This window comes from Helicoverpa zea, chromosome 7 (assembly GCF_022581195.2).
Source record: "Helicoverpa zea isolate HzStark_Cry1AcR chromosome 7, ilHelZeax1.1, whole genome shotgun sequence".
In the NCBI taxonomy this organism is placed as follows: Eukaryota; Metazoa; Arthropoda; class Insecta; order Lepidoptera; family Noctuidae; genus Helicoverpa; species Helicoverpa zea.
The window spans coordinates 6,178,234-6,190,627 of NC_061458.1; the positions used below are offsets into that span (position 1 = coordinate 6,178,234).

Sequence of the window (12,394 nt, forward strand, 5' to 3'; positions counted from 1 at the left end):
AATTTTGTACAGCTTTCGTTTAACTCAATATGGCCACTGACTTGCACTACCTGTATCAGGCCCTTTGTACAACTGATTCGGCAGACATTAGGACTAGGCTACACTCCTTTAAAATGTTACAAAATTTACTTGTTTCTAACAAGCTCCTAAACAGCTGCAGCTTAATCGTAGTGCGGTGTAAGCCTTAGTCCCAAGTTCACTGCCATCATAAACGTCTGTTTTTGTTTAAACAACTGAGTGCCTAGTGCGAGTTTAGCAAGTTAAATTTTTCGATGCGAAGATTATTACACCATTGAATTACGTAGCACTTATCTTTGAATTGTTTATTTAATAAAGACTGTCATCGGTACTTGGTCGTATTACAGTCGCGCTCACTTTTGCGAGTGTAAACATTATTAACCGGAAAAATGAATGAAGATGTTAAACCCAAATCATGTGACGCAGCATACGACTCTTTATTTCAATAGAGTTATAATTACGGATCGAGTTACGAACGCTCAAAAAACTCGGAATCAGCACTCTGTTTACTATGAATTTTTACATTCTTTTGAATTAAACGGTTGTTTTAAGAAACCACTTAGATGCTTAGTTACTTACCCCACAGTGCCGTTGCCAAGGTTCGACATATGCTTGGTGAGCGTCTCCTTGATGTTCTGCTGGGAGTACAGCCCGATGGGCGAGTTGAACTGCTTGTGTACAATCTTCGGGCCGGTGGCCATCTTTAAGTCGTTCGTTCAGCGCTGGAACGTGAAACAATCTTGTTAGTAACCTTCGTCTTACATTTAAATACTGTAATTTATGTAATGGGAATGTAATACCTATGTAGGATACAAATCATCATAGATAATGAAGTAGGTACTTAGATATTTAATAAATAAAAACATAACAGTCGTAGATACTGCCGCATTTTAAATCAGATTCAGTTTAACTGCAGACTTGAAAGCATAATAAAATTTACGATGCATGCAGACATTCAAAAATACATTGGTTTATGACCCAAGAATGCATACAGAGATACATAAACACTTCGCTATATTAGAATTTGATGATGTAAATTATTGAATTAGTTTTGAAAGCTTTGTTAATGAATATCCTAATTCTCGTAGTAATCGAGTAATGTTATCTATTGCTTACATTTATCAATTTAGTTTCTTCTTACTGGCAGGCTTTCGGGATTGTTCACACCAAACGTATTGTCCGCCGCTGACTGTGAGTATACTCACAGTCGGCCTCAGTGTGAACGTCGACTCAATCTGCAGTACGCGTACTCACCAAGCCGACAATAGGCTATAGCGTACGATGCGCTACATGTGTGAACAAAAGAATACGCTCGTGTAGGTTCACACTAGATGCGTACGCTGAGCGGCCGACTATTCTACACATAAAAGAGCTCAGTATTTGAAGTTGCTCGTAGTATTTTATAAACGATCTCTGAGATCACTCGTGGTTCCCATACGATAAAACTAGTGTATTTTTAAAAAAACGTTTACTGATATTTCAATTAAATGATGCGCATTCAGATAGTTGCCATTTGCGAAGCTCTAGAGGAAGACGAAAATAATAAAAAGAAGAGATTGTGGGTACATCCCTTAAATTTGAAGAGATGTTTTCTTGGTCAATTTCATACTTTATATTTCGAATATAGACTTTATCCAAATAAGTTCAAGAAATATTTTCGTATGACAGTAAAAACATTCGATGAGTTACTATCTTTAATACGTATAAGTTTATATAAAAGGGACACTAATTATCGACGTGCTATTCAGCCAGAAGAAAGATTGACAATTACTTTAAGGTAAGAGGAAAACAACTTGTACTGTAATCAACACTTATTTATTATAATCAAATCAATCACGTTTAAACAATTGCGAAAAGAACAATGTCAGACGTCCATAGTAACTTAGGCTCAATAAAAATATTTCATGTACAGTGAAAATTCTTACAGTTTCTTGTGTAGTTTCCCGCTGATCCCCCCAAAGGATTGTTCCCCCCAAAAAATCCCCCGTGGGCAGAAAATACCCCCAAATTTGGGGGGAATCCCCCCAATCTGGCATCACTGCGCGGCGGTGCGGACGCGGCGGAGCGGCGGTGCGTACGCGGCGGAGCGGCGCTATTCGGCAACTGCGTCCGCGTAGCCAATCCGCGTCCGCCGTGCATAGTCGCGTAGTAAAATAATCGGCTACTGAGAGTCAGCTACAACAGACGACGTAACAGCGTATAGTCGGTTCGGTGTGAACGACAATTTCAATATATATGGAAAAGCAATAAACTGCGTAACGCGCGCTCACAGTCAGCGGCGGACAATACGTTTGGTGTGAACGATGCCTTCAGATCAAAAGTTCATTAAGTGTAACGAGAAGCGTTGCGTAGTTTATTTTACTAGTTCATTTTGTTGCCCTAGCTAGAATATACGACTATTTACCCCAGGACGCGTATCAGAAAAATTAGGATGACAAATTTTATCCTTCTCATGAGATAATTTTATTACACTCTCGGAAGATTCACGCCTCGGGGTTGGCGTCAGAGCACCTCGTGTTATTGCGTTTTTATTAGCCGAGCCACCGCCAACGACGGCTATCATATTTTTTCCGAATAATGTGTTGAAGGCAGCCAGCTTTGTGCGAATAAGTTTTCAATACTAGATTTCGGTGTAGCGTAGAATATTCTAGTATTGAAATATGAAGAAATCTACGATCAAAACATTGGCGCCTTTATTTGTACTTTTGTAAATAAACAAACGAGGTAGGTATTTACTGTCTAACTGATGCTTAATTAGTGTGCAATAGTATAGTAATTCATCGGCTTCAGAGAAATAGCTTGTCACTGGATTTATTTGTGTACGAGTGTCGTTGTAATTGCGAAATGGACACGGAAGGCGACTTTTCACACCTCCGTGACAGAATTAGCTTATTTCATGTTTCCACATCGCGGAAAACAACATAATATTTTACGATATTCGTTTGTAAATACGAACATTATTTTGCTTTGAACTGTTCGTGGTACAGATAAGAGATGATATGTATTTTTAACGTTAGAAGAAATTCAATTAGGTACGTAGGTACGTTTATGTTCACGCAGGTGGGTTTCAGTGACAAATTCACACTTCCCACATGTTAGGTAATACCAACAATTAAACTTGAAACGCGAAGGTTCTCTATTTAGTGTTTGGTTATTGTGTAGTTTTAATTCTATTTGCAGTGTCATAAAATGTGGATAATTTGAATGTCTGAACTGAAATACAGGACTGATAGGTATCTGATAGGTAGGATACTGAAATAGGTATATCCAAAAAGCAAACTCACATTAATTACCACAAAAAAAAATACTTTAATGACACGTAATAATTATATTTATCTAAAATGAAATCAAAACCAGGATCTGATATATTGTGTTTACATAATAAATGTACTACAATGTTCAGCTTACGGGCATAAACATAAACTCTTGTATTTAAATAAATTTATGTTAAACAGCAAGAGTGATAGGCTTAAGTGAAGATCAAAGGTGTGCTGGCTATTACTGATGCATGTTGAAAACTGACTCGATCTCTGTATCCGTTTGCAATCAACATATTGATGCATTTCACATGCTAATGTTATCCCTGTAATCTGGGAATCAATGAAACGACAGCTGTTTGTACTTCGCTGTCATAACAAACGGAAAATTGATTAATTTCTAGCTATTTATGTACGTCTAGAACAAAGTTGTCAATTTTATATAAACATTTTTATGTTCAGAAAGTAAACTAGAATAAGTAGCGCTTTTATTGTCTCTTAAAAGTGCAAGGTTTGTGTCCCTAGTATCATAAAACTGCTTCGCGACATTTCAAAGACGGAGCTTTGAGAAAAAAGCAGTTACTTTGATACGCTGATTGAAGCTCTGAAAATGAATGCATTTCAAACAATATCGCTGATGTAAATTTTGTTACAGAATGTGTGTAGGTGTTGGAAAAATAGTTCGTTATCTCCATGCTGCTCAAGATGCGATATTTAATGTGAACGCCGAGAGGTGTAGTCTATTTTCGTTCTGGACTCCTTGCCCGCATGCGTAATAAATATTTGCGCACTTATTTTCGGAATTATACATTCAAGATAACTGAAGATGTTTCACTAGAGCGTAATAACACTTGAAAGCTTTGTTACCTGCCCATGTGTTTAGTTATAGTAGCTCAATTACACTAATTAGCACCTATGTAATTAGTAAGACTGTTTGGAAGTTCGCATTGATAATAACATGCCCCGTGACGTTAACACTGTCCTGTTTATCAAGTAATAATAATGAAGCGGATACAATGTTATGGCGTCCTAGATAGGGGAGACACTAAACATGTATGGCCTTACTACAAAAACTTTAACGCCTGGTTTACAGTTGTCTAAAAATTTTGTGGCTGCAAAATGAACCATATGTCAACGTCATAATTTGACATTTTTTTAGACAAGGCTTAAACTGACGTTTAAAAGTTTTTGTGGTAAGACGGTAAAAGTATTTAGATAGTTGGAAGGTCAACAAAGATGTTTATAGCTTGGACGAGGTTAACAATATCGTCATCAAGGCTGAAAATAATCCACTCGTATAATTCAGACTGTCTGATTCTGTTCAAGAATAAGATTCTATTCTGATACAACATTACACATTCATAAACATTACGTTAGTCGAGATTGTTCGAAACTTTTATAAGCATGGTGTGATAAACACTGAACTTTATTATTGACATGTAGCATTATTCATGAAGTGACGAGGAAGAAAATATTCCCGTGACCAGCCAAAATGTAACAGCGACCGCTTGAACGGAACGCGTTATTTCAGTCGCATGAAGTCACGGCGAATTATTTTTGTAACTGTACACCTTGTTCATGAAGTTAGTCATGGATGTCGAGGTCGCCAGGTGATTAGTGTCGAAAAAAAAATACACAGACATTTGTAAGCTTTTATTAGTGCAAATGTTATATGAAGCAGTGAGAAGCGTTGTTTTTTAGTGTTTATACCTTGTGCGGCGTTCAGATTCGTGCGAGCGGCGGCGATGCCTGTCTCTAACTGAGTGCGCGGTCGGCGCCCGCCCACTGCCTGCGCACGAGTCTGGGAAATGGACGCCCTCACCTGCAATGTTTCAGCAATCACGGTTATGTTGTTTGATGATCCTATCGACGTATATAAGTCTGCCAATTGGAAAGTATCGGTGATTCATACTTCAGCACATTATGATTTATGATTTCAAACGCAGGCTGATCGCAGATGTAAATAGATGTGCACATGTGTTGATAATTGATGATAATTTTACACATAGTTTCAATTAATATCAGTTGATAATAACAGATAAAACAAGCCACGATAAAATTTATATACATTACTTCTAGTATTAAATCATATTTTTAAATAATAATTTCTTATTCTCCACCACAATATTTACTATTAATTTTGTAAATAAATGCTCACTTTCTCACCTGATATAAACAAACAAAGGTCCAACACAAGTCCTTGAACTTAAACTTCACCGAGATACGGACAGACGGTTAGTGATCACTGATAGCCGCGGCTTCCAACCAACGAATGAAAACGCTTTCCCTCGCTTTAGTTCGGAATTTTATCTAGTTTACATCAACTATTTTTAGTCGGCCTTATATTAAACTTGATGTATAAATTATAATTTCCAGCTTCTGTGTTCTCAGTTACCCGATAATCAATGTTAACGGTTTAAAAGTTGGTTGGTAATCGGCCATTGACCTTCATTATACAAGTAATAATTATCTTTGTGTAGGTTTGAAATATTAGGTTTAAATACCACTCATTACGCTCATCAATAAAATAAACCTAGGTATAGGTCGCAATTAATGTTTCCTTTAATTTGTAAAAAGCATAAGAATGCCCTATAATAGCATTCAAATTGTACTTACCTGAAACATCCATTGTTAAAGTTTAATATTTTACCACGTTTAAGATAAACAAGATCTTAAGGCATTTGAAAAGCAGACGCCACTTCTGAAATAGCAGATGGTAGGTACGCACCTAGATAGTATTCGAAACCACAATTCTGAAGAGAACCACTGGCTTTCTGCACCTGTCCAATACATAACCCAATAATAATTATGGGTTTCATGCTGAAAATCGCAGTTTATGCAAATAACACCCACCAGACCTATTTTGTGTCACAAAACAAGTATTTAACGAAATTAAGAACAAAAAGACAAATACAAATTAGAATGGGATTAAAGATCATACAGTGGAAATTAGCCAAATTATCAGAAATATGCAGATATTTTGCTAACGGAGTACCCATACGGGTTTTACAAACCGCCTTGACGTCAATGAGTGACAATAAAACAAAATAGTTTTTTTTTTCCAGGAAAACATTAAAATGTTTCTATCTTGCGAATGTACTTACGGTATATTTTATATCATCTGTGGGTTTACTTTTATTGTAGAACAAAAGAATATCACGCCTCCAAATATTTTGAGTGTTCCCAAGTTTGTTTTTTAGATTTTCACCTTTGTGTTTTTGTTGATATATCCGGCTTTGTCTGAAACCCTGGAGGGCAATTAAACACCGAATGTGTTTTTAAAAAAATGTTCATATTCCCATTCGTTGTTATTAAACAAATAAAAATTTACGGCGTACACAGCTATACAGTATACCACAGAGATTTTCGTAATGTTTCTATCTATGTTTTCTGCGTTTCTTTTGACTTTACTTTCATGAGTTTTTCAGCAGTTCCTATAATTTAATATTTAGAAGTGCCTACTTTATATGTTCTACATATTTTGTATTTTCTGCTTAATTATTTTGCAAAAACAGATCAAAAAGCTTCAGTACGAAAATTAGTTGGCTGAATTTCGTTAAGCGTCTGTTTATTTTGTATTTTATTGTAATTGTTTCCATGCGTCGCCGGATCCTCGCCTTGGGTGAGAAATGTATAAATATAAGCAGAGTCACGGACACATATGATATTGTGAACAATCGTGGTCAAGAGCAAGACATTCACTTGCTCCATCATAACCTTTACAATTATGTTTTAATTTAGGAGATCATTTGTAAACAATTTGAGATGTTTCCAAAGTGCTTACAAAACTGGGTGGGGTCTCAATTTCAATGCTTTTATTAAGTCTTTAATTCTATTTCGCGAATGCTCGTTGGTAAGGAGCATTATTTTTTAAAGAAATTGTTGATAGCCAATAAGTAAATAGGTATTTAGATTTCATTAGAGTGATGTCAATTTTTATTTTATTATTAAAGTTGTTGCCTCAATTCTAAAATCAAAATGCAATTGTCTTAGGCGGTTACTATGAACTATGAACCAAATCGTGTTGTCAACACTCACCATAAACATAATTATTTTTAGACCTAACAAATTGTACCTACTTAGCGAATGTAGGTACTACAGAATTGTTCTCATGTACCTAAGTGAAATTGTTGACTATCTTATTTGAGAAAATATTTTTTCTTACCCGGAAAATAATATTAATAACTCCTGAAAATATTTTCACGGATAATAAATAAAAAGTTTCTATTTTCAGCCAGGTACAAATAGTCGGACAGGTGTGTTTCACGTAACAGAGCTCTGTTACGTGAGGAATGGATCCAAGGTCGATGTATGATGCATTGCGAGCCAGTCCTATGAATCAACGTGATGCAATGACATGATATATAGAAGAAACTTTCTTTTTTATTAAAATAATGTACAACTCCTAAAAAAATGACTCCTAACGTTCCATCCCCGGTCGAAGATCTAGAACCTGCCCCAAAAATAGATAGAGGGATATAGTGGTGAAAGATATGAAGTTGTGTCAGGTGTCGGAGAGCGATAAATTGGAAAAGCTGTTCTTTCCACCATATATGTACATGTCATCTATATACATCTATGGTTGCAAGCAGGAAACAGAGAGAGAGACTCCTGATTGTTTATTTGTTTCAATGTCCATCTAGGTAGGAGCCTAGACAAAAATAAACCTTTAACTACCCTTTTGGAGGATGTAGGTACATGAAACTATACAAAATTTCAAAGACCATCAGGGCCCCAGGAAGGTACTTACCTGTTCTCAGGATTTCTCTAAACATGACCCCTTTTTGCGTGGCTGCCACACTGGTTTAGAATAAAGGGTTGAGAAACACTGTCCTAGTGTAAGGTCTCACGTCTAATTATTGGAGGAAGTGTTTTTGTTTTCATGTGGAATTTGTATGTGTGTAGTGGATATAATATTTGTATGTTATTTATATCTACTTAAGAAAAAGTAATCGTAAGAAGGCTTGGAGGATGATGATGATGAAGGAAAAGTAATCGATAAAATATTGTAAAACAAATGACCAGCAGTTAGTCGCTCTATTATGAAAAAGGTGAACTGGTGAGCAGTAGGTACCTACTTCCGTATTATTAAAAGTTAAAACAACACTTTACGAAGTACAAGGCGTTCAAGAATCTACTCTGTAATTATTTACTTGCTTAAGACAATTTGTTCAGGTACAAATGTTACCTTTAACCGCAGTATATAGTTATGTCTCTTTTAATAGGATCTAATATTACCACTAGAAGGTATATTTTGAAATAAGTTGCAAAAATACTGTATAGGTACATACATTCTGTTACCATATACCTATATAGCATTCAGAACTGTCTTTTCCCATCTTTACAATAAGTACCCAAAAGTGACTGTTACAGTTCAATACTCTTTGTCATATATTGACCTCGATATATTGTTTAAGAATAAAAATTGCTAAGAATAGAAAGCGTTCTTTTTTCAAATGTATTTTTTTATATTTCAGTTGACAAGAACGGTCATGTCGTTGAACTTGTGTAAAAATAATCTTGTTTTCAACTAGGAAGACAAATATTTGCCAAATAGCTTTAAGAAAGATGGTTTGTATGATTGATTGTAGCTGGATTTGTGAATCGAAAAGTCTTGCCATGAATATACTTTTACATAAAGCATGGATTGTTTAAACCTCTATGTTTATTGCTGTGAACTTGTCAAACGGTGTTCGATTGTCAACTGTCATTTGTCCATTCGTACATTGTCACATACCGACGGAATCCCGCTCCTACATTTTATTTTTTAATTTTCACTTTAATTAAGTATAATGTTCGTTAGTTAAATAAAGGAAAATGCAAATATTCTTGGAGAATAATAAAGTTTTTTATTAAAAAAATCAACATGACTGCTGCATAAACTGCACGACGGCGACGTGATGTTTAAAAACTTCGTAAACACTGCGAATCACGTGCATTTCAAAGAAGTCTCATCTAGAGTCTCAGTGAACAAAATCATCGCAGCTTTTATTAGAATATACAGTAAGTATATGATTTCAACCCGTGAATGTATATGGAAAATACGTGCTAAGTTTTCCGAAGAAATGTATACTTTAATAAACGCTACAGTAAATATAGCATAAGTATTATCTATCCTTAGTTAAATAATCATATTCCAGCGTATTTTTACCAGGTATTTACAAAAAAAAAATATGAAGCATATCTAGGAAAGATATCAGACACCTCATTGGTCTAATTGACAAAACAATACAATTAGCATCTCAGAGCTGCGAACAAAACACTATCAGGTAATATTGTCCTTATCGATTGGATAGAAGAAGCGTGTTGGTGACACATTGACAAGTGTTCTTCCTCCTAAGATATTATTGGCAGGCTGCCCTGCTGCGATTGCTTGCAAACACTTCAAACGCTCTCCGTACCTATACTTGGGAGACGCTGGAATATTGCGTAATACCGTTTAGAGTATTGTCTAGAGGAACCCGTGTACCTAGTACTATAGTGACCTATTATGTGTAGAGGGAGTTTAATTCATGGCATAGACAGGCGTTGACGCGCACGATCGGTGCTTCCAAAGGTTTTGAAGACTTACCTTACGACATGAACATTGAACTTCCGCCTAGCCTATGTTGATATTTTCATTAGTTGGATGTTTTGTAGAAAAATAAAATATAGTAACCTACATTAAGTATACATTAAATAGTTTCGATAATTTTGACTTTTTGTTCACAATATATTTACATTAATTGAAAATAAAATAAAATAAACTTATATATATATACAACTTAAAACTAATACAGTGCATCAAAAAATTGCTCCTCATCGCTGTCACTGGGTAGTGTACCCAAAAGACTGGCAGCATTGCCACGTTGGATGGCAATGCTCAACCTCTGTGCGAAATAAAAGCCAGCCTTTGGGTCCCGGGAAGTGTCAACCAGGCGCTGGGAAATATCCCTGGCAAGAAGGTGCGCCCTCGGACCCCACGGCCCCAGAGTTTCAACCCCAAACGGCTCAAACATGTAATTGCCTATAAGGTTACTATATTTGCGCCGCTTGAGGTTCTCTGCTTGTGCAGCGGCGGAGCCAGCACAACATGCAGTTCCGGGAAGGTGAGATGGCGCAAGAGTGTCGACGCATGTCGCGTCCCACACTAAAGTCCTACCCACCTTCCACGGAAATAGCGACATGCCGTCTGGTCTCTTGCCATCGTCGCGTGCCAAGCCATTTGGTTCGAGTACGGCTGGCACGCCGACGGCAACAAGAGCGCGACGGATCACGTCGTTTATGTTGGCATGTCGTGGTATGCGGCCGGCACTCCGGCTGCACGACAGGCCGTGGTGACCGAGGCTGTTGACAGCTTCCCCGCAGTGGCAGCGATGAGGAGAGCAGCATGGAGCACCTAGTCGGAGGCAAACGACGAGTCTGAAGGTGGTGTCATCAAACATGGTGCCTGTGTTTAAGGACGGAAGTGCAAGAAGCCATAGACCCGACTCCCATTCACCCACAGCCAGTAGGCGCGCTCGCTCTGCAGAAGTAATTGACGTATCGATTAAACTTTTCCGTATTACTCTGCAGAGCGGCTCATCCCACTGTCTCTGGGAGGACAGGTTGGCGGGTAAGTCGGTGTTCGGGCATGCGACTTTCCAAGCATTTAAAGCCTCAGTCAGGCTTGGTACCTCAAAATTGGCCAGTGTGGTGGGTAATATTTTCCTGATCAATTTCTCAGTGCCATGGACCGAGGAAATAAAGGCTGGTAAACTTACACTGGAAATTTTACGGACGCCAAGTCCTCCCATACGGATGGGAAGAGTCGCTTGAGACCAAGCTCTGTCGTCCAAGGCCACATTTAAAATGGATGATAGTGTATGTCGTATAATTTCGTCGATTTTGTCCAAAAGGCTGGTGTGCTTCCATAAATGGGAAGCACGCAAGTTATACGTAAATTTTGGTCCAAAACAGCAGTACCGTATGATGGTGATGGCTGCATGCATATTAATTTTGAGTAGCCTTTCCGAAACATTATTAAAATTTTGAATTTTCATTTTTGTTGGATGTTTTTATATTGTAAAAGTGTAATTTGATATCTTTCTCATTTGAATGCATGGAACAAAGTTTGACAAATGTAGATAGAATCTAATATTATATAGATTTTACCAAGTCCACTTAGGTATGTTTAAAAGCTCGTTTGCAGCAAATTGTTAAATCTGCTTCGTTACCATTTTATTTCGATCTGAATATCTATTTCACAAGAAACAACACAGACACAAAATTAAATTATTGTTTGGATAACCTACTAAACGCTTGCTAACATTCGCATGGCTGGCCTAGATACGATTTTTAATGTTAGCACATATTTACAGCTAAGTAGATAGGTTATGTTTAACAAATTGAAACAAAGCTTCAATGGATAAACTACTGGCTGTTTTCCCGCGGTTTCACCCGCGCACGGGGCAATTCTTTTTTGGGGAAGAGTGTAGCTTTCCAAGAATGAAAGATTTTATCAAAGTTCAGTAGTTTCAGGCACTTTAGGGTACAAACCAACAAAAAGCTTTCCTGTGTATGTAGATAGCATAGAAGACAAAGGGGAATTATAAAACGTGCGATTAAAAAAACGCTTTGCGACTGATGATGACATACTGTATTAATAACTTGAGCGGTATGAATTTGAGTAAGCGAAAAATTAACTAAACTAACAACGAATATTGATTAATAATAAAATCCAGAACGAGCTTACAAAAAGTGGATTGTGATAAATCCATTTCATATACTAAAATTTTATCCGAGCGACTACATTACTAAGTGAGCGACTGGCAATACAGAGAGGGCAACTTCAATATTAAGATAGAATCGATTTTTCTAAGTGAGGTAATACATAACGTACTACTAAAAAGTTCACTTTGAGCAAAGTTTTGTAAGCTTCTTTATTAATGATTATTGGTTCCTGATATTTTATTTTAAGATGGCAGAATTTTGAAAACGAATCGCTGCAAAACCGACTCCACGTAGTCTTGTCTGTTTGCCCTACCCCTAGAGTGCAATTCAAAACCGCGTAGGCGCGGAGGGGCGAGGCGGCCTGCGAGCTGAGGCGCAGGTAGTGTTAACAAGCCGAAGCTGCGGTGGTGAGCGTGAAAACCATCTGC

The 12,394-nt window shown here is 37.1% G+C and overlaps 1 protein-coding gene across 4 annotated transcripts in view; it reads right to left on the bottom strand.

Moving 5' to 3' along the window:
• Window positions 1-5,591, bottom strand: part of LOC124632164 (altered inheritance of mitochondria protein 3) — a 35,676-nt gene extending 30,085 nt beyond the window's left edge. For 2 of the 4 annotated variants that reach the window (XM_047166869.1, XM_047166864.1), the window contains exons 1-3: window positions 5,442-5,590; window positions 4,986-5,097; window positions 598-740 (exon numbers count right to left, since the gene is read on the bottom strand). In XM_047166869.1, coding sequence (XP_047022825.1) covers window positions 598-719 — 122 coding nt within the window. In that variant the 5' untranslated portion in view covers window positions 720-740; window positions 4,986-5,097; window positions 5,442-5,590. Of the gene's footprint in view, window positions 1-597; window positions 741-4,985; window positions 5,098-5,441 lie in introns of all 4 variants that reach the window. The other 2 variants (XM_047166867.1, XM_047166865.1) reach the window with 2 other exon arrangements.
• Window positions 5,592-12,394: the final 6,803 nt, after the last annotated feature.